General features: G+C 43.4%; 1 protein-coding gene across 1 annotated transcript; it reads left to right on the forward strand.

Annotated features, from left to right (window-relative positions):
• Nucleotides 1-361: 361 nt before the first annotated feature.
• Nucleotides 362-20196, forward strand: NDUFV2 (NADH:ubiquinone oxidoreductase core subunit V2). Its single transcript, XM_075826417.1, has 8 exons — nt 362-499; nt 3163-3222; nt 5740-5802; nt 5967-6083; nt 8454-8622; nt 8776-8885; nt 14848-14924; nt 20038-20196. Exons 1-8 carry the CDS (start codon nt 458-460, stop codon nt 20129-20131), a joined length of 732 nt encoding a protein of 243 aa, XP_075682532.1. The 5' UTR covers nt 362-457; the 3' UTR covers nt 20132-20196.
• Nucleotides 20197-24812: the final 4616 nt, after the last annotated feature.

Consider the following 24812-nt stretch of genomic DNA (forward strand, 5'->3'; position numbering starts at 1 on the left):
CACAATGGCGGCCCCCACGGTATATTTGCCTAAATCCGTGGATGTTACTTAATTAGAAATTTGACATGGCGATGATATTAGTGATTGGGAAACCTTGAAGGTTACAGGTTCTCTTTCATGACTAATTATAAGGTACTTTTTACCGAGGTTACCCACATACACTTCACAACGTATTTATTCCCTATCCAGCGCGTCATTGTGTCAGGATCAGGTAACTGCGAGACGGTTCATAACATTGCAGAGAAGACAGTCCATCTACTGCGCTACATCACCCGCCAAGAAGACGTCACGGCGCCGCGGGCACGTGACTCGGTCATTCGGCATTTGATTAATTCACTCTTGAATGAGCTCAGTTCTTATTGGCAGTCAGTCTCCTCACTGAGATCTACGCTCTGCTAGTGCTGCCTGTCTGCCTCCGGTGCTCTTGGGGCCCAGAGTAGATTTGACCTGAGCCGCGATGTTTCTGTGTTCCAGGCTCCGGGCCGGTGTTACCAGCTCGGTGAGTAAGTTGTGCCCTGGAAACTGTGACGGGCAGCGGCTGATGAGGAGTTTGTGCCGGCGATCAGGGCACCGGGTGTGCGCACGACCTTCACTGTCCGCACAGCGCGGCCCTCACCTCCAGCTATCACCGAGCTGTGTCCTGTGCCAGTGTTTGGTCTGCTGCTGCTCTGCCATGTCTCTTGGCTGGTGGTGCGGTAGGAGAACGTGAAGTCTTGTATCCTCCTCACTGCACACGGAGGACAGTTGGGCTTTATATGTTGTCACTAATAGAGGTTTATAAACGTCACTCACAATAGGGAATGTGAAAAATCCTCCATATTATTACTCCGTGCCCGGTATGGTGCCCACTGCATCCATGCCAGCTTCCTGTCACCTCTGTACTTTATCTTCCTTACAGCATAGACTTCAAATAGCCACAAAAATCAGTGATTTCTCACAGGAGTAACAGCGGCTGACAAATCCTCCACTCCGATATCCGTGGGCGCAGTGTAGAATGGAAAACTATCAGAATACTGCCAACCAGTCCAATATAAGGGGCTGCGTATTATGTCATGCCCAGATCCGCATTATACTGCCCACCGTTACATGTTTCCTCCACTCCGGCATCCGTGGGCGCAGTGTGGAATGGAAAATTATCAGAATACTGCCAACCAGTCCAATATAAGGGGCTGCGTATTAGGTCATGCCCAGATCCGCATTATACTGCCCACCCCGTTACATGTTTCCTCCACTCCGGTATCCGTGGGCGCAGTGTGGAATGGAATACTATCAGAATACTGCCGACTAGTCCAATATAAGGGGCTGCGTATTAGGTCATGCCCAGATCCGCATTATAATACCCACCCCGTTAGGGTATGTTCACATGCTCTGGTTTGAGACGTAATTGGGGCGTTTTAGGGCAACTATCAGCCAATGAACGAGCAAACGCTCGTTCATCGGCTGATTGTATAGTTTACGCAGCCGAAAATATCACCGTTGTCAGCAGCACATCTCCCTGTGTAAACAGGGAGACGCGTTGCCGACATGATAGACAATCTATGGGGATGAGTGATCGTAATAAAAGGAGCAAACAAGCGCTGATCAACAAGCTGACTCTTTGATCGGCGCTCATTTACATTCAGAAACCGTAGATCTCAGATTACCCCAGTAGTACTCCTGGATCATTTCCAAAGCGGACAGGCTACAAGTAATAACATTGTCTAATAGCATAGAAACTTCTAAAATATTTTCATAAAAAACACCCGTGCCTACTAATGACTTTGTGACTGGTCAAATTTGGTAAAGCACGCACTCCTATGATCTGTATATCAGCAATGACATCCATTTCTGGAATTCATCCAGAATATAAAATGGTTCAATGAAAAAATCTATCTGGACGAAAGATCCCAAAATGTCAGTAGTCACTGCACAAACCATGCACATGCTTGGACTTCTTAAAGGCTCCACACCTTGAAATTATTATTATTTTTTTTTAAATAAAAATGTCTATCAGTGTGTTTGGTGCAACTTTCTATTAAAATGTTTTACTTTTTGAGATACAGCTGCTTTGTATCCTTTGTACAGAGCAGCTGTGTCTAGCGCTGAAACTTGTATCTGTCAGGTCAGCAGGACTGACCAGTTCAGTGACAGCGGGATCCACCTGTTATCGATCACATCTAAGTTATGAACCGCTTAAAGAGGCTCTGTCCCCACATTAGAAGTGCCCTATCTCCTATATAAGGAGATGGGCGCTGTAATGTAGGTGACAGTTTTTTTAAATAAAAAGCATTACTATCTATTTTTACCACTTTATTAGCGATGTTAGATTTATTTATGCTGGACGTGATGTGTATTCAGAATCCTGACACTTCTGAATCTTTTCTCTGAGATTTCCAGCAAGGGAAACGAAATCTCGTTTACATCCGTAATCTCGTGAGATTACGCGTGGCTTGCTGGAATCTCACAGAAAAGATTCAGAAGTGTCAGGATTCTGAATACACATGACGTCCAGGCTGGAGGTCATGTATATTCATTATCAGGACACTTGATTAACATTAGTGTGTGTGTGTATGTGGCAGCACATCATGTTTTAGTAAGAACGCGATGCTGCTGTGAAAACGAATGGAGGAGTGTATGACGCAGACTGGTCACTGATTGGTCAGCGTCATACACTCCTCCTGTACAACGCCCACTTGGTCGAAAGTAAAAACACGCCCACTTGGGCATTAAGAAACTCATTAGCATAAAGCTAAAAATCGCTCATAGTGGTTTAAAATAGATCGTTTTTCTAAATAAAAAGCATTACTGTCACCTACATTACAGCGCCGATCTCCTTATATAGGAGATAGGGCACTTATAATGTGGTGACAGTCTCTTTAACCCTGTAAAGTTGGGGCTCCATCAAATCCTCTAATCACTGGCGCAACAGTATGTCTGTGAGGTACACAGGACATGCCAAGTCCTTGCTGGACCACGGTCATCAGAAAAACATGCCTAGTTACAGCTCATTGGAAAAAAGTCAGTTCTGAAATAGAAAGCATTAGATGAGGTTCTGCTATTGTGTGTGTGTGTGTGTGTGTGTGTGTGTGTGTGTGTGTGTGTGTGTGTCTAAGCACATGCCGTAATATTACTTTAGTCCCGTGGGATGAGGAAGCAGTTAACTTCTTTTTAAAAAAATTTCAGGTACGACGGTACTTACATAAAACTACAGGATGCAGCGGAGCTGGAGGAGCCTCATTTGTGGTAAGTAGATCAAAATGTTGTATATACCTTCGTAAAGCTACATCGACAGAAAAATAAAATTGTCTTGGAATGTAGCAAAAAATAAATTTTGTAAAGTTTTTCTTTAAGTAGTAAAACATAAAAGACAATATAACGACCCACATAATAAAGCTAAGATGTCATTTATACCCCATGTGAACGATGTAAAAAAAAAAATACCAAAAAGTAATGATGAAATTGTAGGGTTTTTTATTTTATTTAACAAGTTATTCAACATTATATGTATCCCAAAATAGTGCCATGAAAATACACCTCATTCCTGCAACAACAAAAAAAAACCCTTGTGAGGCTAAGGCCTCATGCACACGAACGTATTTTTGTCCTCCCGTAAATACTGGCGTAAATACGGGTCTTTGGTCACACGTATTAGACCCGTATTCCACCCATATTTACGGGCACGTTTTCGCTGCAAAATTAGACTGCAGTAATCAGCAGCCCCTTCTCTCTATCAGTGCAGGATAGAGAGAAGGGACAGCCCTTTCCGCAGAGAAAGTAAAAGAAATTCATACTTACCGGCCTTTGCCTTGGTGACGCGTTCCTCTCTTGACATCCAGCCCGACCTCCCTGGATGACGTGGCAGTCCATGTGACCACTGCAGCCTGTGATTGGCTGCAGCGGTCACATGGGCTGAAACGCCATCCCGGGAGGCCAGACTGGAGGAAGAAGCAGGGAGTTCTGGGTAAGTATGAACGTCTATTTTTTTTTTACAGGTTGATCTATATTGTGATCGGTAGTCACTGTCCAGGGTGCTGAAACAGTTACTGCCGATCGTTTAACTCTTTCAGCACCCTGGACAGTGACTATTTACTGACGTCGCCTAGCAACGCTCCCGTAATTACGGGTGCACACACGTAGTCACCCGTAATTACGGGAGCCCCATAGACTTCTATGGGCCTGCCCGTGCCGTAATTACGGCCTGAAATGGGACATATTCTATATTTTTCAACGGCACGGGCACCTTCCCGTAAGCATACGGGGAGGTACCCGTAGCCAATAGAAGTCCATGGGCCCGTAAAAACGTGCCGTAATTACGGGCGTTTTTACATTAGTGTGCATGTGGCCTATGGCCTTCGGAAGATCGCATCTTTAAGTAGTTAAACTGTTCTGAGAAAATGAAAGCTGCCCTGTGATTGGTTGTTGTGAGCAACAAGGCTAGTTGTCCTGTTGGATATATGTTTGATAAATGAAGCGGAGTGTATAGGTTTTGCTTATCGAGTCCCGAAGCTAGTGAACTGGTATTTTGAAAAATTAAAATATTTGCATTACCACAGAAACAATGGGCAAATATCTAAAAAAATAACTAAAAGTATAGTATTTAAACCACTAGTTTCTCTTTTTTTTTTTTTTTGTAAGAAACCAACAGCAAATCATTTGGGTTGTTTTCTTAATTTACTCGATAAACTAAGGTGCTCTGTTTCTTTAGTCCTACGTTCCCTCCACAGAAATACTTTGTCAAAATCTTTGCTGCCTATGATGGCCGCTACAGATGTGGAATGTTTACCCATGTCTGAATTTCATATTATAGAAACCTATTTCCCCCATTGAAGAATATGCTGGCTAAAATATGGATTAAAGGTCTTTTCCTACGAGGGACATTTGACATATCCACAGGATATGTCAGATAAATGCAGGTCTCACCTCTGGGACCCGCACCTATCTCCAGAACGGGGCCCCTAAACCTTGTTATACCTTTTGTGCTCATGCTGCCTCCCGGCCACTTCCTGACTATATGGTCGGGAGTTATGGAAACAGCGTAACTTGCTGAGCTACGCTGTTTCCGTAACTCCCATAGTAGTAAATGGCAGTTACAGAAGAAGCGTAGCTCCGCAAACTAGGCTGTTTTCTTCTTCATGCTCTGAAATTGCTCGAGTCAGCCGGCGCATAGAGAGGTAGAATAGGGTTTAAGGATAGGTGCCAGAGGTGGGACCCGCATCTGTCTTGACATTTTATAGGTGCCGGTCCCTCGTTGGAAAACCCTTTTAAATAGTGAATTTTACTTGTAGGCAAACTGGCACAAACATGCTCATCTCTAGCTGCTGCTAGGATCTTATCTATATGTGACCACTAAGGATATGTAGCACATTTCTGTGACTGTCCTATACATTTATATGTATTTGTGTTGGCTAGCGAAGCACCCTCTATGTTGATGGTTTCTTGCAAAAGACAATTGTAAATAGAAAAAAAAGTAAATAAACAATTCTAAGATGTGTTTCCCATAAATAAAGATAAAGGAACTTGGTTTTAATGATCCTCTCTTTTTACTTTCTATATAAAACACACAATTGAAGAGATTCCACTATTTCTAGTTTTTTTAAGGCTTTATTTAGCTCATTAGATAATTGCCTTCATTAGCAGCCTATAACCAGAGGAAAACGTACCCGGCTGCTTATATGTGAGGCCTCGCGTATCCGATGTGTGTACATAAATATGCTTCATCCTGTTCCGCTCTCAGATGCTCTTTTCATTTGTTCATTGCAGCATAGAGATACCCCTGAGAACAACCCAGACACTCCCTTTGAGTTCAGTGCAGAAAATTACAAGGTAGGTTGTGTGCCCTTTAGGTTACGTAACATTAGAGCGCTCAGACGGTGCCTTTTATATAACCCCATTAGTGGCTGCAGCGCCTGCATCTAAATTGCTTTGCTTTTTATCCTGGGCTTCTGACTCTGGAGAGATATATATCTTAATATTTCTTTCTTTCTCAGAGAATAGACGCTATAATTGGCAACTACCCAGAAGGTCACAAAGCTGCCGCTGTAATCCCAGTACTGGATCTGGCACAGAGACAGAATGGATGGTTGCCTATCTCTGCTATGAACAAGGTATGATTAGCCGTATCGAAAAAAAATAATGTGCTTCACAAGCGAGTAATGTTTTGTTACAGGGGTTATTTGCAGACCAAAAATTATTAGCTCACTGCAGTATGCGAGTACACCGACTAATATACATTCCGGTCCCCCGTCGCACGGACTGAGACTGGCCCCGCTGTACTCCATGTACAAACCGTAGTACAGCGAGTACATGGAGTACAGCGGGGCCAGTCACATGGCGAAGTCGTGTAAAATAAAGGTTTATATTGTAAAGTAATTTATTTTTATTGTAAATACTGTAATGAATTAAGGCTACACAATATTTTGGCTTTATGTTCAGCGTATGATCCTGTTCCCTCAACTATTGAAAAGCAGACCAGTCTACTCTTCATTATAACTGTATGGCAGAAGGAAAACAAACACATTTTAATGGGAGTCACTGGCAACTGCATAAGGCCTCATGCACACAAACGTATTTTTTTCCTCCCGTAAATACGGGTCCTTGGTCACCAGTATTCCACCCGTATTTACGGGCACGTTTTCGCTGCAAAATTGCACTGCACTAATCGGCAGCCCCTTCTCCCTATGTTCACACGGCCTATTTACGGACGTAATTCGGGCGTTTTACGCGTGGAATTACACCCGAAAATACAGCTTGAAAGCGTTGACAAACATCTGCCCATTGAAAGCAATGGGCTGACGTTTGTCTGTTCACACGAGGCGTATATTTACGCGCGTAAATAGACGCCCGCGCCAAAGAAGTGTCATGTCACTTCTTCAGACGTAAATGGAGCCGTTTTCCATGGACTCCATGGAAAACCAGCTCCAGTTACGTCCGTAATGGACGCGGCGTTCAAGCGCCTACACATGCCGTTACGGCTGAAATGACGGGGCTGTTTTCTCCTGTTATTTCGGTCGTTACGGACGCTGCCGTGTGAACATACCCTATCAGTGCAGGATAAAGAGAAGGGGTAGCCCTTTCCGAAGTAAAAGAAATTCATACTTACCCGGATGTTGTCTTGGTGACGCGTCCCTCTTTCGACGTCCAGCCCGACCTCCCTGGATGACGCGGCAGTCCATGTGACCGCTGCAGCCTGTGATTGGCTTCAGCGGTCACATGGGCTGAAACGTTATCCCGGGAGGCCGGACTGGAGGTAGAAGCAGGGAGTTCTGGGTCAGTATGAACTATTTTTTTTTCTTTTCTTTTTTTTTACACGATCTATATTGTGATCGGAAGTCACTGTCCCGGGTGCTGAGTTACTGCCGATCGTTTAACTCTTTCAGCACCCTGGACAGTGACTATCCACTGACGTCGCCTAGCAACGCTCCCGTAATTACCAAGAAGAAAAATACATAGTTAGGCCTCATGCACACGAACTTATTTTTTTCCTCCCGTAAATACGGGTCCTTGGTCACACGTATTCGACCCGTATTGCACCAGTATTTACGGATCCGTGCCTGTAAATACGGGTCCGGTGTCCAGTATTCCACCCGTATTTACGGGCACATTTTCGCTGCAAAATTGCACTGCATTAATCGGCAGCCCCTTCTCTCTATCAGTGCAGGATAGAGAGAAGTGGCAGCCCTTTCCATAGTAAAAGTAATTCATACTTACCCGGCCATTGTCTTGGTGACGCGTCACTCTTTCGACATCCAGCCCAACCTCCCTGGATGACGCGGCAGTCCATGTGACCGCTGCATCCTGTGATTGGCTGCAGCGGTCACATGGGCTGAAACGTCATCCCGGGAGGCCGGACTGAAGGAAGAAGCAGGGAGTTCTGGGTAAGTATGAACTTCTATTTTTTTTACATGTTGAACTATATTGTGATCGGTAGTCACTGTCCAGGGTGCTGAAAGAGTTACTGCCGATCGTTTAACTCTTTCAGCACCCTGGACAGTGACTATCCCCTGATGTCGCCTAGCAACGCTCCCGTAATTACGGGTGGACACACATAGTCGCCCGTTATTACGGGAGCCCCATAGATGTCTATGGGCCAGCCCGTGCCATTATTACGGCCTGAAATAGGACATGTTCTATATTTTTCAACGACACTGGCACCTTCCTGTAAGCATACGGGCATTTTTACGTTCGTGTGTATGTGGCCTAAGTATATATTTTTCTACGTCTGGGGCATGTGTTCTGTAGAATATTTCAACCTGTTTTTAGGGACTGGAAAAAAATAACGGAATTAATAAGTCAATGGGGTCCGTCAGAAGCTGGTGGTATCGGTTGTACAGCAGATGTGACTGTGTTCTGATTAGTTATAAATGGAAAGCAGGAATCTGATGTGAACAGAGCCCTATCTACTGTGGGCAGACTCATTAAACCAATTCTAGAAACAACGGAGAGACTTGTTTTGACAGTAAATGTTGTGTTTTCAGGTAGCGGAGGTCTTGGATATGCCTGCCATGAGAGTATATGAAGTGGCAACCTTCTATACGATGTTCAGCAGGACGCCTGTAGGAAAATACCACATTCAGATTTGTACTACAACTCCTTGTATGCTTAGAGACTCTGATTCCATACTGGAAGCTATCCAAAAGAAACTTGGTATGTCCATTTTTCCTCCATTTCTAGAACATAATCAGTCTCGTATGTAAGCATTTTTATATGTACATGAAAGTAGCTGCTCTGTTCATACCAGTTTATTGCAGTACATTTGTAGCAGCTGTCAGACCGGCTATAACTGTCTTCTGTCCCTAGGCATACATGTTGGAGAGACCACACCTGATAAGATGTTCACACTGACAGAAGTCGAGTGTCTTGGTGCCTGTGTAAATGCACCAATGGTGCAAATTAATGACCATTATTATGTGAGTATATCCCTCTAAAGTGACATTGCACCCTTTTACACAAATCTATATATTAGAATTACTCAATCAGTATTTACTGAGTGCGGAAACCCCCACCAATTGCTAGAATGGAGGGGCTGCATCACTCTAGGAAATACTTACTTTTGGTAAGAGTCAATTCATATTGAGTTCTTAGCTAATGACCTAATAATAGGGTGTTCAAAAAAATTGGCATTGAAGGACACAGAAGATTAAAGTACAAGGCACAGTGAAGAGGCCGCCCTTTTACGTGAATATTCAAATATTAAGGAAAAAATAATCAAATGCAAAAAGCGAATTTACAAATTTGTATCAATTTTTTTATTTAAACTATTTATTTCAAAGTAACTACAATTTTATAAATTTATATTTGAGATGGAAAATTAGTGAGTATTCCTCAAGGGTCTTGCATTTTAGCTTTTACCATAATTTGATCATGAAACAAAAAACTCTACGAGCATGTTCTTAGCAGCTTTGGTCTCACACAGAAGCCGTGCTTAAAAACATTGCTGGGTAAATGTTACCCACGCTAAGCCTGGCATTCATGAAACAAGCTCTTTGAATGTGTTCTCAGGACGTTCTTCTGTACGGACTGATCTGCAAAATGTTTGCTTAACATATATCTATATTGAGATTGTTGCTGAGTAGCTAGCCGGATAATCCACCTGCTAATCTCCTGCAATACAGTGAGATTAAGATGTGCAGATGGTGTTTACACGGAGGGGGGTATATGTGCACACGAGAGAGAAGAATGTTCCTTCTACAAGTAAATACAATGACAACAAATCAGGTGTGTGGGTCGGGGGGATCCTGAAATGAATTTATATTAGAGGCTCTGTCACCAGATTATAAGAGCTCTATCTCCTACATAATCTGATCGGTGCTGTAATGTAGATAACAGCAGTAGTTTTTATTTTGAAAAACTATCACTTTTGACCAAGTTATAAACCATTTCAGATTTATGCTAATTTGTTTAATAGACAACTGGGCGTATTTTTACTTTTTACCAACTGGGCATTGTGAAGAGAAGTGTATGAGGCTGACCAACCAGCGTCATACACTTCCCATTGTTCCAGCACAGCGTGATTGTTAGTGTGATTGTGCAGTGAAAGAAGCTGGGCTGGAACAATGAGAAGTGTATGACGCCGATTTGTCACTGATTGGTCAGCGTAATTTTTCGGCAGCCACTAATGGCCTTTATTCCGATGCAATAGCCTTTTACGGCGCTGCTTCGGAATAAATAAACAGCAGGGTGTCGTTAAATCTCCCTGCTACCAGAGGTAGCTGGGGGCACCCATGCTCGAACGTGTTAGATCGATATTAGTATCGATCTCCCCTGTTTAACCCCTCAGATGCGGCACTCAATTGCGAGCGCCGCATCTGAGTTATGGAGAGGGGGAGGGAGCTCCCTCTCATCCCATCGGCATCCGCCAATAAGATCAGTGTGTCTGTGTCTCCGATGGCAGCCGGTGGCCTAATAAAAGGCCCCCAGGTCTGCCTGTAGTGAATGCCTGTCCATTTTACACGGACAGGCATAATACAGAAGTATTGCAGTGTATTATAAATGTGATCGCATATTGAAGTCCCCTAGTGGGACTAGTAAAAAAAAAGTTTAATAAAATTGAATTTTTTTTTTATTTTTTTTTAAAACTCACTTTTTCCCCCTTAAACTGCTTTATTATTAAAAAACCATAAAGTTAAAAAGTTACACATATTTGGTATCGCCGTGTCCATAACGACCCCAACTATAAACTTAGTACATCATTTAACCCGCACGGTGAGCGTCGTAAAAAAAAAACATGCAAAAATTGCTGTTTTCTTTGAATCCAGCCTAAAAAAAAGTGATAAGTCGCATCTACTCCAAAATGGTAGCAATAAAAACTACAGGTCGTCCCGCAAAAAAAAAAAGCCCTCTTACAACTGCATCGGCGAAAAAATAAAGTTATGGCTCTTCAAATATGGAGACGCAAAAACAAATAATTTTGAAGTGTTTTACTGTGTAAAAGTAGTAAAACATACAAAAACTATACAAATTTGGTATCATTGTAATCGCAACAACCTGCTGAATAAAGGTATTGTGTGATTTATAACGCTGGAAATTTAGGACACAGTGTGGCGAAATTGCAGGTTTTTTCTCTTCTCCCCCCCCCCCCCAAAAATTAATTTACAAAAAACTCCATAAGATCTATGTATCCAAAAACGGTGCCATTAAAAGTTACAACTTGTCCCGCAAAAAACAAGACCTTATACAGCTATGTCGACGCAAAAATAAAAAAGTTAACTCTTTGAATGAGACGATGGAAAAATTTAAAAAATGGCTTGGTCATTAAAGAGGCTCTGTCACCAGATTTTCAAACCCCTATCTCCTATTGCAGCAGATCGGCGCTGCAATGTAGATAACAGTAACGTTTTTATTTTTAAAAACCGAGCATTTTTGGCCAAGTTATGAGCATTTTTATATTTCTGCAAATGAGGCTCTTAAGTCCAACTGGGTGTGTATTGTGTTAGTTACATCTGGGCGTTTTTACTTCTTTTGCTAGCTGGGCGTTAGGAATGGGAGTGTATGATGCTGACGAATCAGTATCATCCACTTCTCTTCGTTAACACCCAGCTTCTGGCAGTGCACAGACACGGCGTGTTCTCGAGAGATCACGCTGTGACGTCACTTCCTGCATCGTGTCGGACACATCGGCACCAGGCGACAGAGGCTACAGTTGATTCTGCAGCATCGGCGTGTGCAGGTAAGTCGATGTAGCCTCTGTCGCCTGGTGCCGATGTGTCCTCGCTCGCTCATAACTTGGCCAAAAATGCTCGTTTTTAAAAAATAAAAACGTTACTGTAATCTACATTGCAGTGCCTATCTGCTGCAATAGCAGATAGGGGCTGCAAAATCTGGTGACAGAGCCTCTTTAAGGGGTTATGAAACGAATTCGCATAAATCTAAAATTGTTCAGAACTTGCTGAAAAATGATCGATTTTCAAAATAAAAACCACTGCTATTATCTACATTACAGCGCCGATCAGATTATGTAGGAGATAGGGAATTTATAATCTGGTGACAGAGCCTATTTAAATTGTGGCTCACGTGTATAATACTTTAGCTAATATTATGTGATGGAAATATCAAACTGCTGCATTTAATCTCCTGGTCTGCTTGATGATTTATTTCCCACGCTCCCATTCAAGTCTCTGGAGAGGGGCAGCGCATGCTCATCCTGCTCTCCAGTTGATAATGGTGATAAAGGGCCCCTCATTCTCAGCAATGGTAAGGGTCCCATAGGTCAAGCACCCACTGTTCTTACTTTTATAATTTTTCAATCGGATTATATAAAGTAGTTGTTTATGGGGTGGAGTTGCCCTTTATGGTCCTAGACACTCTTAAACCTGTCACCAGCATTTCAGCTATTGAGCTCTACTCACCCCTCGCTGGCCGCTGCTGTCAAAAGTTCATTGCCGTTATCCCCTCTGCTGAACTCCTCCGACCATAAATAACGGTCTGCAAACATTTTGTGCCTTTTTATAGTGGTAATCCAGCAGTCTCGTTCGTTCTTCTTCCTCTTATGCCTGCCCACCGCCAAAAACTGGCCACCCTGAATGCCGGAATCTCGTCAGGGAGCGCGCATGAACTAGTCATGCATGGTCCAACACCCTTTCCTTCTTCGTCCGGGCCTCAAATTTAGTTACTGCGCATGCCGCTATGTGGTCCCCTGGAGTGCACGCACCAGAACATCGATGAGCAAGTGCGGGATTTTGTGTGTGTGCTAGGGGAGGCAAGGAGCTGTCAATCAAAAGTGAGGAGGCAGGGTTAACTCTGAAAGGCTTGAGGAATGAAGATAGGACTCTTATGCTTGTTAGCATACGGCTCGGGAACGCTAAAAAACTGAATACTAAAGGTGCAGAGTCTTAGAAGATAATTATAGGCTATATAAAAATGATTTTTCACCCACTACCACCTCGTATTGCTGGTTTAACCCCTTCAGGACTGAGCCTGTTTTGGCCTTGTGGACACAGCCTTTTTTTTAAAATCTGACATGTCCCTTTGTGGTAATAACTCTGGAATGCTTTTACCTATCCAATCGATTCTGAGATTTTCTCGTGACACATTGTTCTTTGTGTTAGTGGAAAAATTTGGTCTATAAATTCAGTGTTTATTTGTGAAAAACGCCAAAATTGAGAACATTTACTCCGCACAGCTTACATATGCCCCCACATTATAAACTGAAATACCAGTAAAACCCCAAACAGAACAACTACCAAGCTAAATCTGCGCTCCAAATGTCATACCAGTGTTGCGCGTGATTTTCACGCACCCATTGACCCAAGTATAGGACATGTCGTGAGTTTTACACAGCGGACACACGCTGCGTGAAAATCACGGAATGTCTGAATGGCCCGATTGACTAACATAGGTCCGTGCGACGCGCGGGATTTTCACGCACGTATCACGGACGTTAAACACGTTCGTGTGACTAAGGCCTAATAGTGTCACAGGAAGTCCTGTGATGCGATTGAGGCCCATACCTTCTATATGGACATACAGCCCAGGAGCCAATGAGGGACCCTAGAGCTGTCTGACCATATTTCCTTAGGTATGCCTTAACCACTGCCTGTGTACAGTATATGTGCCGGTACATTATAGTAAAAAAATATCAATCCCCCTATTGGATTTAAAAAAATAGTAAAATGAATAAATGTTTAATAATAATAAAGCGGTACACAATTACACACATGCACATTCTTTACAATAAATAAACTTTATTAAAATAGAAGTCCCAAAAAATACAAAACACTTGGTATTGTCACGATTGTAACAACCTGCACCATAAATTTATAGCATTGTTTATTATGCTGTATTAATAATAATAAAAAAACTGCAGTGGAATCCCCACCTCCCCCTTTAATTTTTACCAAAATAAAAATGAATATAAATTAAATGCTAATGTACTTTTATCTAGGTGCTGTCTTTTGGTACATATACAAGTCGTCCCACACAAAACAAAGTCTAATACAGCTTCGTCAAGCAAAAAATAGGCCAAAATTGGCTCTATACTTAATATATGGTGTTGTGAATACCCGGATAGGTGATAATTTTATGATATCTGGGGGTCCTACCCCTGGGACCCCCACAGATTGTGAGAAAAGGCGTGCCAAACCCCGAGATCCTCTGCTCGACCGCAGTGAGGAGGACATTGAATGAAAAGACGGTCAAGCATGTGCACTGCCGCTCCATTCACTGTCTATGGTTATGATGGAAACAGCCGAGTACAGCACTTGGCTGTTTCAGCCATTCTCTTAGACAATGGAGCAGAAAGCGCACGCTCACTCGCCGCTCTGTTCATTCTCCTCTGCACTGCACTCCCTGCAGTGAGGAGGATCTGGGAGTTCGGGACCCCGAGAGATCATAACATTTTTACCTATACTGTGGACAGGTCCTAATTTGATTTTGGGAATGTCCCTTTTAGGGGTTAAAGACTTGTAGATCTTTATTTTTTCCAACAGATGTCGCTACTGCATTGGCTGCCCATACATAATTGTTAGCTTGATTGTTTTTTGAATTTACAATATTCTACTTTTATTTTTATCACAAATTGGTATTGTAAATCTGATTCTAAGTAACCAATCCAACCACTGCTTTCATTTTTAAAATTGCCCTGGAAAAATGAGGTGAAATCTGATTGGTTGCCGTGGGTATTATGGACACTTTTTCAAAAAAACGTTATGTACAAGAGTAATGCCATGATCTAAATCCCTTCTAAAGTAAATTAGAAGGGTTATGGACAATTGTACCCTCACACAATACAAAAGTTATCCATAATGCTTGACCCTGCATTTGAAATAGTGGGTGCCCTTAATTTTTATTTATTTTTTGTAAGATTTGTCAAATTCAGATGAATATTGCAATGTTTGTGGAATGTATTGATGGGAGTACCTACCAATCTTACAGGAGGATCTGTTGCCAAAGGACATTGAAAGTATCATTGATGACTTGAAGGCTGGGAACGTTCCTAATCCTGGGCCAAGGTAACAGCCATGTAGTTGTATGACAACATTTTTGCCTGTATTGAAAGTGCCTTTTACAGTATCCTGCAATGTCAATGTATTAGCCTGAAGGTGTAGGCAAGGTAGCTTGTATAGTCAGCAAAAATCTAGCATTATCATCATTTTTTTTCCCTCTGTTTCCTGTTCTTTCCCCGTTTTTTATTCTCTGCAGTGCAGATAGTCTGTTGTAACCTTCAGTTGGCTAATGTTAAAGGGGTTGTCCGAGATATATTTTTATTTAAAAGTTAAACACACAATACACACATTAAGTATTCCCTAATATACTTACCTGTGCAATCTTGCTTCTGTTCTCCGTTCTGGCAGCTCTTTTCTTCCGATCACCTGTCTTCTGACGTCACGTTTTTTTCCTCCTCCACTGTCGTGTCGTGTCCTGATCACATGGTCTCGCCCCAGCGAGACCTCGGATGGGACACGACACGTCACTGGAGATGTGTCGTTTCTGCGGGTGCCCGCCCAGCCTATGCAGCTTTTTTTCACTGTGAGCGCGCCTATGCGTGTTCACAGTGAAAAAAGTGAAGAGGGACGGCACCCGCGGACTAGAGAGGTACAGTGACCTCTGTACTTTTAGTTCTTCCCCTATCAAAGCCTACACATAGTAGGCTTTGATAGGGGATCAGACAACTCGATGCAGCACACGGGTCGCATGCAGCCCTTGAGGCTGTTATCTGCGGCCCGCGGGACACCGTTGCGCCGTAGCACCGAGCAGGCCCAAGGAGGAGCCGCACTACGCTATTATAGGCTCTGCTACGATGTCAGGAGTCCCGGAGCAGAGCGTATAATATTAAACTGTAAAAGATCTTCTGGGGTCCTGTATCTAAGCCTACATTGTTAGGCTTAGATACAGTGGCTAAAAAAAATTGTCACACATGGAGCCTGTATCTAAGCCTAACACAATGTATGCTTAGATACAGGACCCCAGATGACATTCTTTTTATTCCTGTATAAGATTTGTGTTTTGGGGCCCTGTATCTAAGCCTAACATGTATTCTTAGATACATGGCCCATGTGTGACACAGTCTGCTTGGGTAATGTATCTAAGGCTACCTTGTGGTAGGCTTAGATACATGGTCAAACAGACAGTATCACACATGAGCAGTGTATCTAAGCATCACTTTTTTTTTCGTAGTTATGTGTTTTTTACAGTTCAAGGACTACTTCAATGACACCTTTTTTATTTTTAATAAAATCGTTAACCAGTGTTGTGTGTTATTTTATTACAATATTTTTTCTATTTCCTCATTTATTTTAAAATGTATTACTAGTTCATTACTGTCTAACAGCGTCCATTTGTAAGGCTTCATGCACACGAGCGTGTGTATTTTACACGCGTGAAAAACTTGCGTCAATCATGTCTGTGTGCGTTACGGCGGATTTACACGAACGTGCTATACGTCCGTGCAACCCGCGTGGTTTTCACGCGGGTCGCACGGACCTATGCAAGTCTATGGGGGCATGCAGACTGTCCGTGAGTTTTGCCCAGCGTAAGTACGCTGCGTAAAACTCGCGACATGTTCTATATTTCTGCGTTTTTCGAGCATCACGCACCCATTGAAGTCAATGGGTGCGTAAAAATCACGCGCACCACACAGAAGCACTTCCGTGGGACGAGCGTGATTCGCGCAACAGCAGTAAAAAGTATGAATGTAAACAGGAAAGCACCACGTGCTTTTCTGTTTACAAACATCCAAACGTAGTGTCATAATGATGGCGGCTGCGCGAAAAGCACGCAGCCACGCATCCATGTGACACGGAGCTGTCAAGTGCATTTTGTGCACGCAAAACGCCACTGTATTTGCGTGCGCAAAACGCACACGCTCGTGTAAATCCGCCCTTATGCATCAGTGTGCTTTTCGATTGTCGTGTGTTATTCACGCACTCACAAAGCCAGCACATTTTTTTCATCTAACAAATTGTGTAAATCATGCACCAAACACGTGTGTGCTGTTTGTGGTTTTCACGCATGCATTGACTTCAATGTGAGTGTAGGTGCAGGATAACGCACCAATAGAGGACATGCAGTATGTTTCACGCAGCGGACTCTCGCTGCGTGAAAAGTCACGCATGTGTCAACGGCCCCATTGAAATAAACGGGTCGCGTGTGTTGTGCGTTTTTTCAAAGCACAGCACACGGACGTGATTCACGCTTGTGTAAATCGTGCCTAAGGCCCCATTATCAACAGGGTGAATCTCGCCCATGTGCTGATCGTGAAAACTACGCACAGCACACGCGACCCATTATTTTAAATTGGCCTGTTTTCATATGCGTTTCTCACGGGCGTCAATCTTACACGCAAGTGTGCATGAGGCATAAGACGGGGCTGGACGAACGCAAAAAAAGCCGCAAACAACGCCGCATAAAACAATAAAAAAACAACGCCAAAATAGCTACGATAAACACGGGGAAAAACATTTTTAAAAAAACGTGAAAAAAACAAAGAGGCAAAGAACGCCACGAAAAACGACAGGGAAAACGCCACGAAAGACGCAACGAAAAATGCAGAAAAAAAAAACCCCCAAAAAAATACACGAAAAGCGTAGAAAAAAAGGCTATGATAAACGACACGCAAAACGACGAAAAAAATATAGTGGAAAATGACGCGAAAAAAGCCGCAAACAAAGAGGCAAAGAAGGCTGCGAAAAAAAACGGGGAAAACCACACGAAAGACGCAACGAAAAACGCATAAAAAATTTCCGAGAACGACGCAAAAAAAGAAACGATAAACGACGCGAAAAAAGGATACGATAAACGAAACGGAAAACACATTCAAAAACATCGCAAAAAAAGACGCAAACAAACAAGCAAAAAACGCCAAGATAAAGTAAGCGAAAAACGCCCCGAAAAAAATCGGCAAAGAAAAACGCAAACAGCGCACAAAAAACGCCGGGAAAAACGACACAAAAAACAACGTGCAGGGAGAGGTAAATCTGCCGCAAACTTCAAGACGGAATTTTGAGGCAGATATTGTTCCTGCCAAAAAACTCAGTGTGAACAAAGCCTTAGTGGAGAGAGACATGAGATAGAGGAGGGCGGACAAGGGTTAGGGTATGTTCACACGAGGGCGTCCGTAACGGCTGAAATTACGGGGATGTTTCAGCCTGAAAACATCACCGTAATTTCAGCCGTAACGGCATGTGCAGGCGCTTGAACGCCGCGTCCATTAGGGGCGTAATTGGCGCTGCTATTCATTGGAGTCAATGAGTAACGGCTCCAATTATGCCCAAAGAAGTGACAGGTCACTTCTTTGACGCGGGCGTCTATTTACGTGCCGTCATTTCACAGCGGCGCATAAATATACGCCTCGTGTGAACAGACAAACGTCAGCCCATTGCTTTCAATGGGCAGATGTTTGTCAACGCTATTGAGGAGCTATTTTCGGACGTAATTCGGGGCAAAAACGCCCGAATTATGTCCGTAATTAGTGCGTGTGAACATACCCTTAGGGTAGACACGAAGAGGTTTATAGACCTGAAAAGAGAAAGAAAACATAAATGTGAAAAACATAATGGGGGGGGAGAACATTTGCTCATCATCCTTCAAGAATGTCAGCAAGGAGACAAGTGCAGTGAAGGAGGTCAGTGGGAGGAGCAAGGACAGCTCACATGAACTCTTGGAAGGTACGTGCACGCTCATTGCAGCCTGCAATGAGCGTGCACGTGAAAAAAGTTTAATCACAAGGAAAGATCAACAAACCAGAGCTGAACTGCATGTAAACAAGCCGTGCTGAATTCAAAGAAGAAATGTGTTAAGTAGAATTTTTTTAAAAAATAATGCTTTATTTAGGTTGTCTGTATAAGGGGTAATGTATGACACAGTTTTTGAAAAAATGTTGGGATCTCGGACAACCCCTTTAAGTCTTGAACATTTAATATTGTTTTGGATATTCATGTGTTAATCGAGCTGCAGGGAAGTCCACGGCGGTAGGGTATATTCAAAAGTTGCGTTATTTGGCCACGATTCTCTCAATGTGAATATACCATCATAATGGCACAGACTCCGGAGCGTGGCAGGTGCGGGCTGTTTTAAACAGCTGGCAACCACCTACCACGGCCGTGATTGGAGATCCCTCCGATCCTGCGCGTTTAACCCTTCAAATGCCTTGTTCAATAGCGACCGTGGCATTTGAGCCGTTAGACAAAGGAAGGGTGCTCCCTCTGTCCCCCAATCGTGCCCTCCCAGTTATGAAATCGTGGGATGCTGATCAGTTGCCATGGCAGCCGGAGGCCTATTGAAGGCCTCTAGGTCTGCCTTCTAGGGCTGAGCAATTAACCAAAATAATACCAAAATTCAGCACAAATAACCAACGTCATCTTGCGCATATCGTTTTTTTGGGTTCAGTTATGTCCCGGTTCAAACCGTATCTGCGTGCTCAGGACGTAGATACATAGTAAATAGTGGAGCAGGAAGCGGAGTGTTCCCTGCTCCATTAAATTCAACTAACACCAAGCGTGAGAGCAGACAGGCGCTATGAAATGATGTTATCTCACCTGTCTGCGCCGAGCCGCACAAACCAAAGGAGACCTGCCGAGGGATCTCCAATCGCCATTGGAACTAGGTTAGGTGAGTATTTATTTCATTAGGCACCATGGGGGCATTATACTGTGTCGTGGCAGTGTCAGGGGGTGTATTATACAACAGGCTCAAATGGATATATATCCATTCAATGGCATGGTATGCAAATAGGGGGTGTGGCCTAGATTGTTAATTAATCGTAATCGAGGTTAAATTAATCGTAATTTTGATTTAGTTCATAAATCGCCCAGCTCTTCTGCCTTCTGTGATCTATTATTAAGCCTTGCCAGTGGTAAGGCTTAACAATAAAGCACAGATAAAAGGCAATACAGAAGGATTAACTGGATGATCCATGGCAGAAATCCTCAGCTCACTGTTTTCTGCTGTGGATTTTCTGAAAAATCCACGCTAATTTCCCTTAGGAAAGTCTGTGGATGTGTGAACATAGCCGTGTGTCCAATTCCGGTAAATACTTTTTTAGATATGTTGCTATTTATGCAGATTGTTATTGCTTTTGTATAAAATGATGCCTGCATTGCTTATATCTATTGAATTGTCTTCCAGAAATGGTCGATTCTCATGTGAGCCTGCTGGAGGACTAACTTCTCTGTCTGGAGCCCCAACAGGACCTGGTTTTGGTGTTCGGGCAGACCTCTGAACTTCATAAGAATAGCAAATGTATCTATGTGCAAACCTTATTATTAAAGTTATGTTGTGAACCAATATACCTTTTTGCAATCACTTGGTGATAGTATATTTAAACTTTTTTTTATTTAGAAACTTCGTAAAAAGCAGTTTTTCAGGTTTAGGCCTCAACACTTCTTTTTTTTTTTTTAATGCAATTAAAATAACATGTAGTGCAAAAGGTTTTTTTTTTTTTTTTTTAAATAGTGTCATTTTGTAAAGGCATTTTTCCTGGTCTACGGAGAAAAAAAACATAAAAACCCATACCTAGAGCATGCCGTATTTTGTTAAACCCAACAACCTTCAAACACCACAAACCCAACCATAGTGTATGTAAGCTTTCCTATTGCACTATAGACTTTAACCAAACATCGGGTTGCAGCCCGATGCTTGGTTGAAGTCTAAGGCCTTATGCACACGACCGTGCATGGGCTGTGACTTGTGGCTCGGACGGCTGCGGAGCGTCACCCGTGGCCGCCCGCAAATCACGGGCCATGCACATTGCTGCGTGCGTTAATTTCTATGAGCCTGGACTGCAAGACTTACCCGTTTTTTTTCGGTCCAGGCTACTGGGCAATGCACAGACCGTGGGCCAATTGAAATGAATGGGGCCGCAATTTACCCGCAGATTTGCAGGTGAATTGTGGCTACAAAAATACGTTCGTGTTTTTTATAAAAATAAACAAAAAATGCTTAGGGTTCTGCGATAGGGGCCTCCACCGCAGATCTGGCAGAGAATACTGGCGCTTCAGGTATTTTCGTTCTGCTCCTCTGAAGGACCGGAGCAGAACAACGGAAACCAGAACGCAAATGTGAACAGGCCCTTAGCTATATAAGATTGAAGGAAAAAAAACACTAAAGGTGTCAGACAACTCCAGAATGAGTTCTAAAAGAGAAAATGGAAGCCGCAAGAAACAGCTACTTTACCTGCTTCCCGTCTGCAAGAAGGTTGATGAGCGTAGTCATTATTCAGTACTTATTTCTTGTAGCAGGGATAACCTTGCATTCAATTATAATAGGTGAAAAAGCTTTTCCTATGGATTTGGAATATATTTTGAGAAGGGTTTATTTTTTTTAAATGATGAACAAGTAATACATAAAGGTTTTTCTGTTGAAGCCCTGGAAAACACTTTCCTGCAATTTCTAGTCAATGTCTCCTTTCTTTCCTCAGAGGTAGTTGCACACGAGCGCATGATTTCCCCCTGTGTTCCACTGCAAGTGCTGTTTACTAACATTGGTCCTGTATCCAGCATATCATACCTTTTTTGTACCATTTACTTATGTACATGGTGAATGTATCAAAAGGGATATTCCCATCTTAGTCGTTTATGGCATAACATCAGGATGTACCATAATGGTCTGATGGGTGTCCCAGAGACCCCCCCCCCCCCTAACGCCATCCTTTATGGTAAGGCAGTTGCTGGCCACCTCATCCAGGCAGAGAATAAATGGAGAGTTGGCTGGGAATTACAGAAACAGCCGAGCTCACTGTGTTCGGCTGTTTCTTTAACTCCCATAGACGTGAATGGGAATTACGGAAACAGCCGAGCACTGAACTTGGCTGTCTATGCAATTCCCAGATGGAACAGGGTCGCACCTATCAGCCACCTTTTGGTATATTACTCCGCAATCGCATTATGGGCGATGTGATGGTGGAGGGCCCCTCCTTAACAAGGTGCAGTAGTCACTGTTAACACTGCATCTAAGTGGGTAAATGGCCAGGATCAGTTATCGCCGATCCCAGTAAAGTGTCCCCTTCATACATCTGACATCCACTGAGCCTGGAGCGGGCTAAACCCAGTGAGCTTGCTCCATACTCCACCTTTCCAACCCTTTACCTGCAAAATTGTGAATTGTTGCTGGATTTTTTCAGGTAAAGGGCCGTTTTACATGCAACTTGTGGCCATTAACAGGCAATTTGACAGCCTCGCTGAACGTGGCCCGTCTGGGTCAATGCCGCTCCGTGTGGCCTTACCCTAAGCAGAATCTGAAAGAGAACCCCATTAGAGCATGTCTGCACGCAGCAGATTTGTTGCAAAAATTTGTTTGCCTTATTCATCTGAATGAGGTTCGTGTAAATTCATGCACAGGATGCAGAAACAACCCCATTCAGATATAAAAGTGCATTGCAAAAGTGTTTTTCATATTTTGTTGCCTACAACCTAGAATTAAAATAAATTAAAAAATACATTTTATGTAATGAACCTGACAAAGTAGTCTAAACTGTTAAGTTGGAATTTAAAAAAAAAAATTCAATTACTAAAAAGTTGAGTGCATATGTATTCACCTCCTTTGTTATAACACCCCTAAGACTGGGTTCACATGTCATGGATGAAATGCATTTTTTTTGCCGGCCTGGTCCAACCAGTTAATTGCAGCAGTCACATAATTGGTTGAATAATGCCTCCCGTGTGCAATCAGTGTCACATAATGTCAGTATAAATATACCGGTACTGAAAGGCCCCTGAATCTGCAACACCACTAAGGCCTCATGCACACGACCGTGCCCGTGATCACAGGCACGGCCGGCGACAGCCTCCTGCGTTTTCGGCCGTGCTCCCATATAAAAGTATGGGAGCACGGTCCGTAAAAAGCAAAAGATAGGACATGGCCTATCTTTTGCGGACGCTTTCTACAGCCCGGACACCTTCCTGCAAATATACAGGAAATAGTCTGGTCCATAGAAATGAATGGGTCTGTAACTGCGGACCGTAATTACAGCCAAAACAAACAAACAGACAGTCGTGTGCATGGGGCCTAAGAAAGCACCATAAAGACCAAGGAGCTCTCCAAACAGGTCTGAGACAAAGTTGTGGAAAAGCATGGATCGTGCTTGGTTATATAACAATTTCCCAAACTTTGAACATCCCACGGAGAACTATTACAACAAAATAAAAAGAATATGGCGTACCAACAAACCTGACAAGAGTAGGCCGTCCACCAAAAGTCAGACCGGGCAAGGAGAGGATTAATCAGAGATTTAACAAAGACGCAGCAGAAACGGAAGAACTTGATCCAGTGTTTCGTTAAAAGGAAGTAATATTCCAACTTTATTTCAGACAAAAGTAAAATCCACTAGGAGTAAGGCGGGATTCACACGACCGGGTCCCGCCCGAGCCCGAGTGTCGGCCGGTAAAACCTGCCCAGCAGATCTGGACAGTGACATCAGCGGCAACTCCTGAAGGGGAATCCCCATGTGTTTGGAGTTTCCCCTGATGTCACTGCCCAGATATGGACAGAGACATCAAGCGCTCTGTCCAGGAGCGGAATCCCCGAAAACACAGGGATTCCGCTCCTTCAAGGAGCTAAAGTGGGGCTAGCACATAGAGCAGGGAGATCCGCCATGGAAGGTGTCGCCGGGCCAGGGCGCTTTTAAAACAAGCAGGGGAAGGGAACCAGCGCAGCGCTCCCTTCATCCTGCTGTACACCCCGGCCCTGCCACACAGTGTACAGCCATTCGTCCGAATGGCATCAACTCCTCCTCCTCACATGCACTCTGCGCTGTGAGGAGGAGGAGGAGGAGATAGAGCGCAAGCCACGGAAAACCCAGCCATCACTCGGGACACATTCCGGTGATGGCCGTGTATTACCCGGCCCCATAGACTTCTATGGGGGCCGGGTACCCGGCCGAAGATAGAGCATGTCCTATTTTTTGACGGCCGGTTTTCCCGGCCGTCAAAAAAAATCGGTCGTGTGAATAACCCCATTAGGGGTCTATTATTCCTAACGCAGCCGGGTGCCGGCCGATTTATGAACGGCTGGCACCTGGCCGGGAAACCCTGTCGTGTGAATGAGGCCTAAGGGTGGTTGTGTCAGCAGTAAGCCTATAGGTTTCTGACAGATCACCTGTCCTTAGTTATGGCACAAAAAAGTTGGAATATTACTTTTAAACAGCCCTGGATCAAATTCTTCAGTTTCTGCTGTGTTTGTACCGTCACGTGGATCCGTGCGCAGTCTAAATCTGGACATACATACTGGTGAGCTGGAGGAATCCTATATTGTCATTTAACAAAGACACGAACACTGAAGGATCTTCCAAAATCCACAGTGAAGATGGAAGTATCTGCTCATAGGACCACTATAAGCTGTACACTCCACAGTGGGGCTTTATGGCAGATTAGACAGAAAAAAGGCAATTTCTTAAAGAAAATTATATATAATAAAAAACAAAAACGTTTTGACTTTGCCAAACAGCATGTGGCAGACTCCCCAAACACATGGAAGAAGGTTCTATGGGCAGACGAGACTAAACTTGAGCTTTTTGGTCATCATGGGAAACACTACGTGTGTCGTAAACTCAACACTTCCATCGACCCAAGAACAGCGTTCCCACAGGAAGGTTTTACTTTACCAAGATCAAACAAAGATAAAGACAGGAACTTGTTCTATCCTAACAAAATATCCATAGTGTGAAGAATTGACTCAGACCCATTTTATAGACCATCAGATCTGTATGTACACCCAGCCCATTCACAAGCAGTAGGACGTTTCCATCAATACAATAGTACACGTGCTTCACCACCTTTCAGTTGCAGACGTATGTGGAACATAAATAAAGAAGAATAAGCCTATACATACCCTTCAAACTCCCAAAGATCTCCAACTAATGCAAGTAACGGTTTCCTCATGAGTCACCTGAATATTCCTAGTGCTGG

This window comes from Rhinoderma darwinii, chromosome 5, assembly GCF_050947455.1.
Source record: "Rhinoderma darwinii isolate aRhiDar2 chromosome 5, aRhiDar2.hap1, whole genome shotgun sequence".
In the NCBI taxonomy this organism is placed as follows: domain Eukaryota; kingdom Metazoa; phylum Chordata; class Amphibia; order Anura; family Rhinodermatidae; genus Rhinoderma; species Rhinoderma darwinii.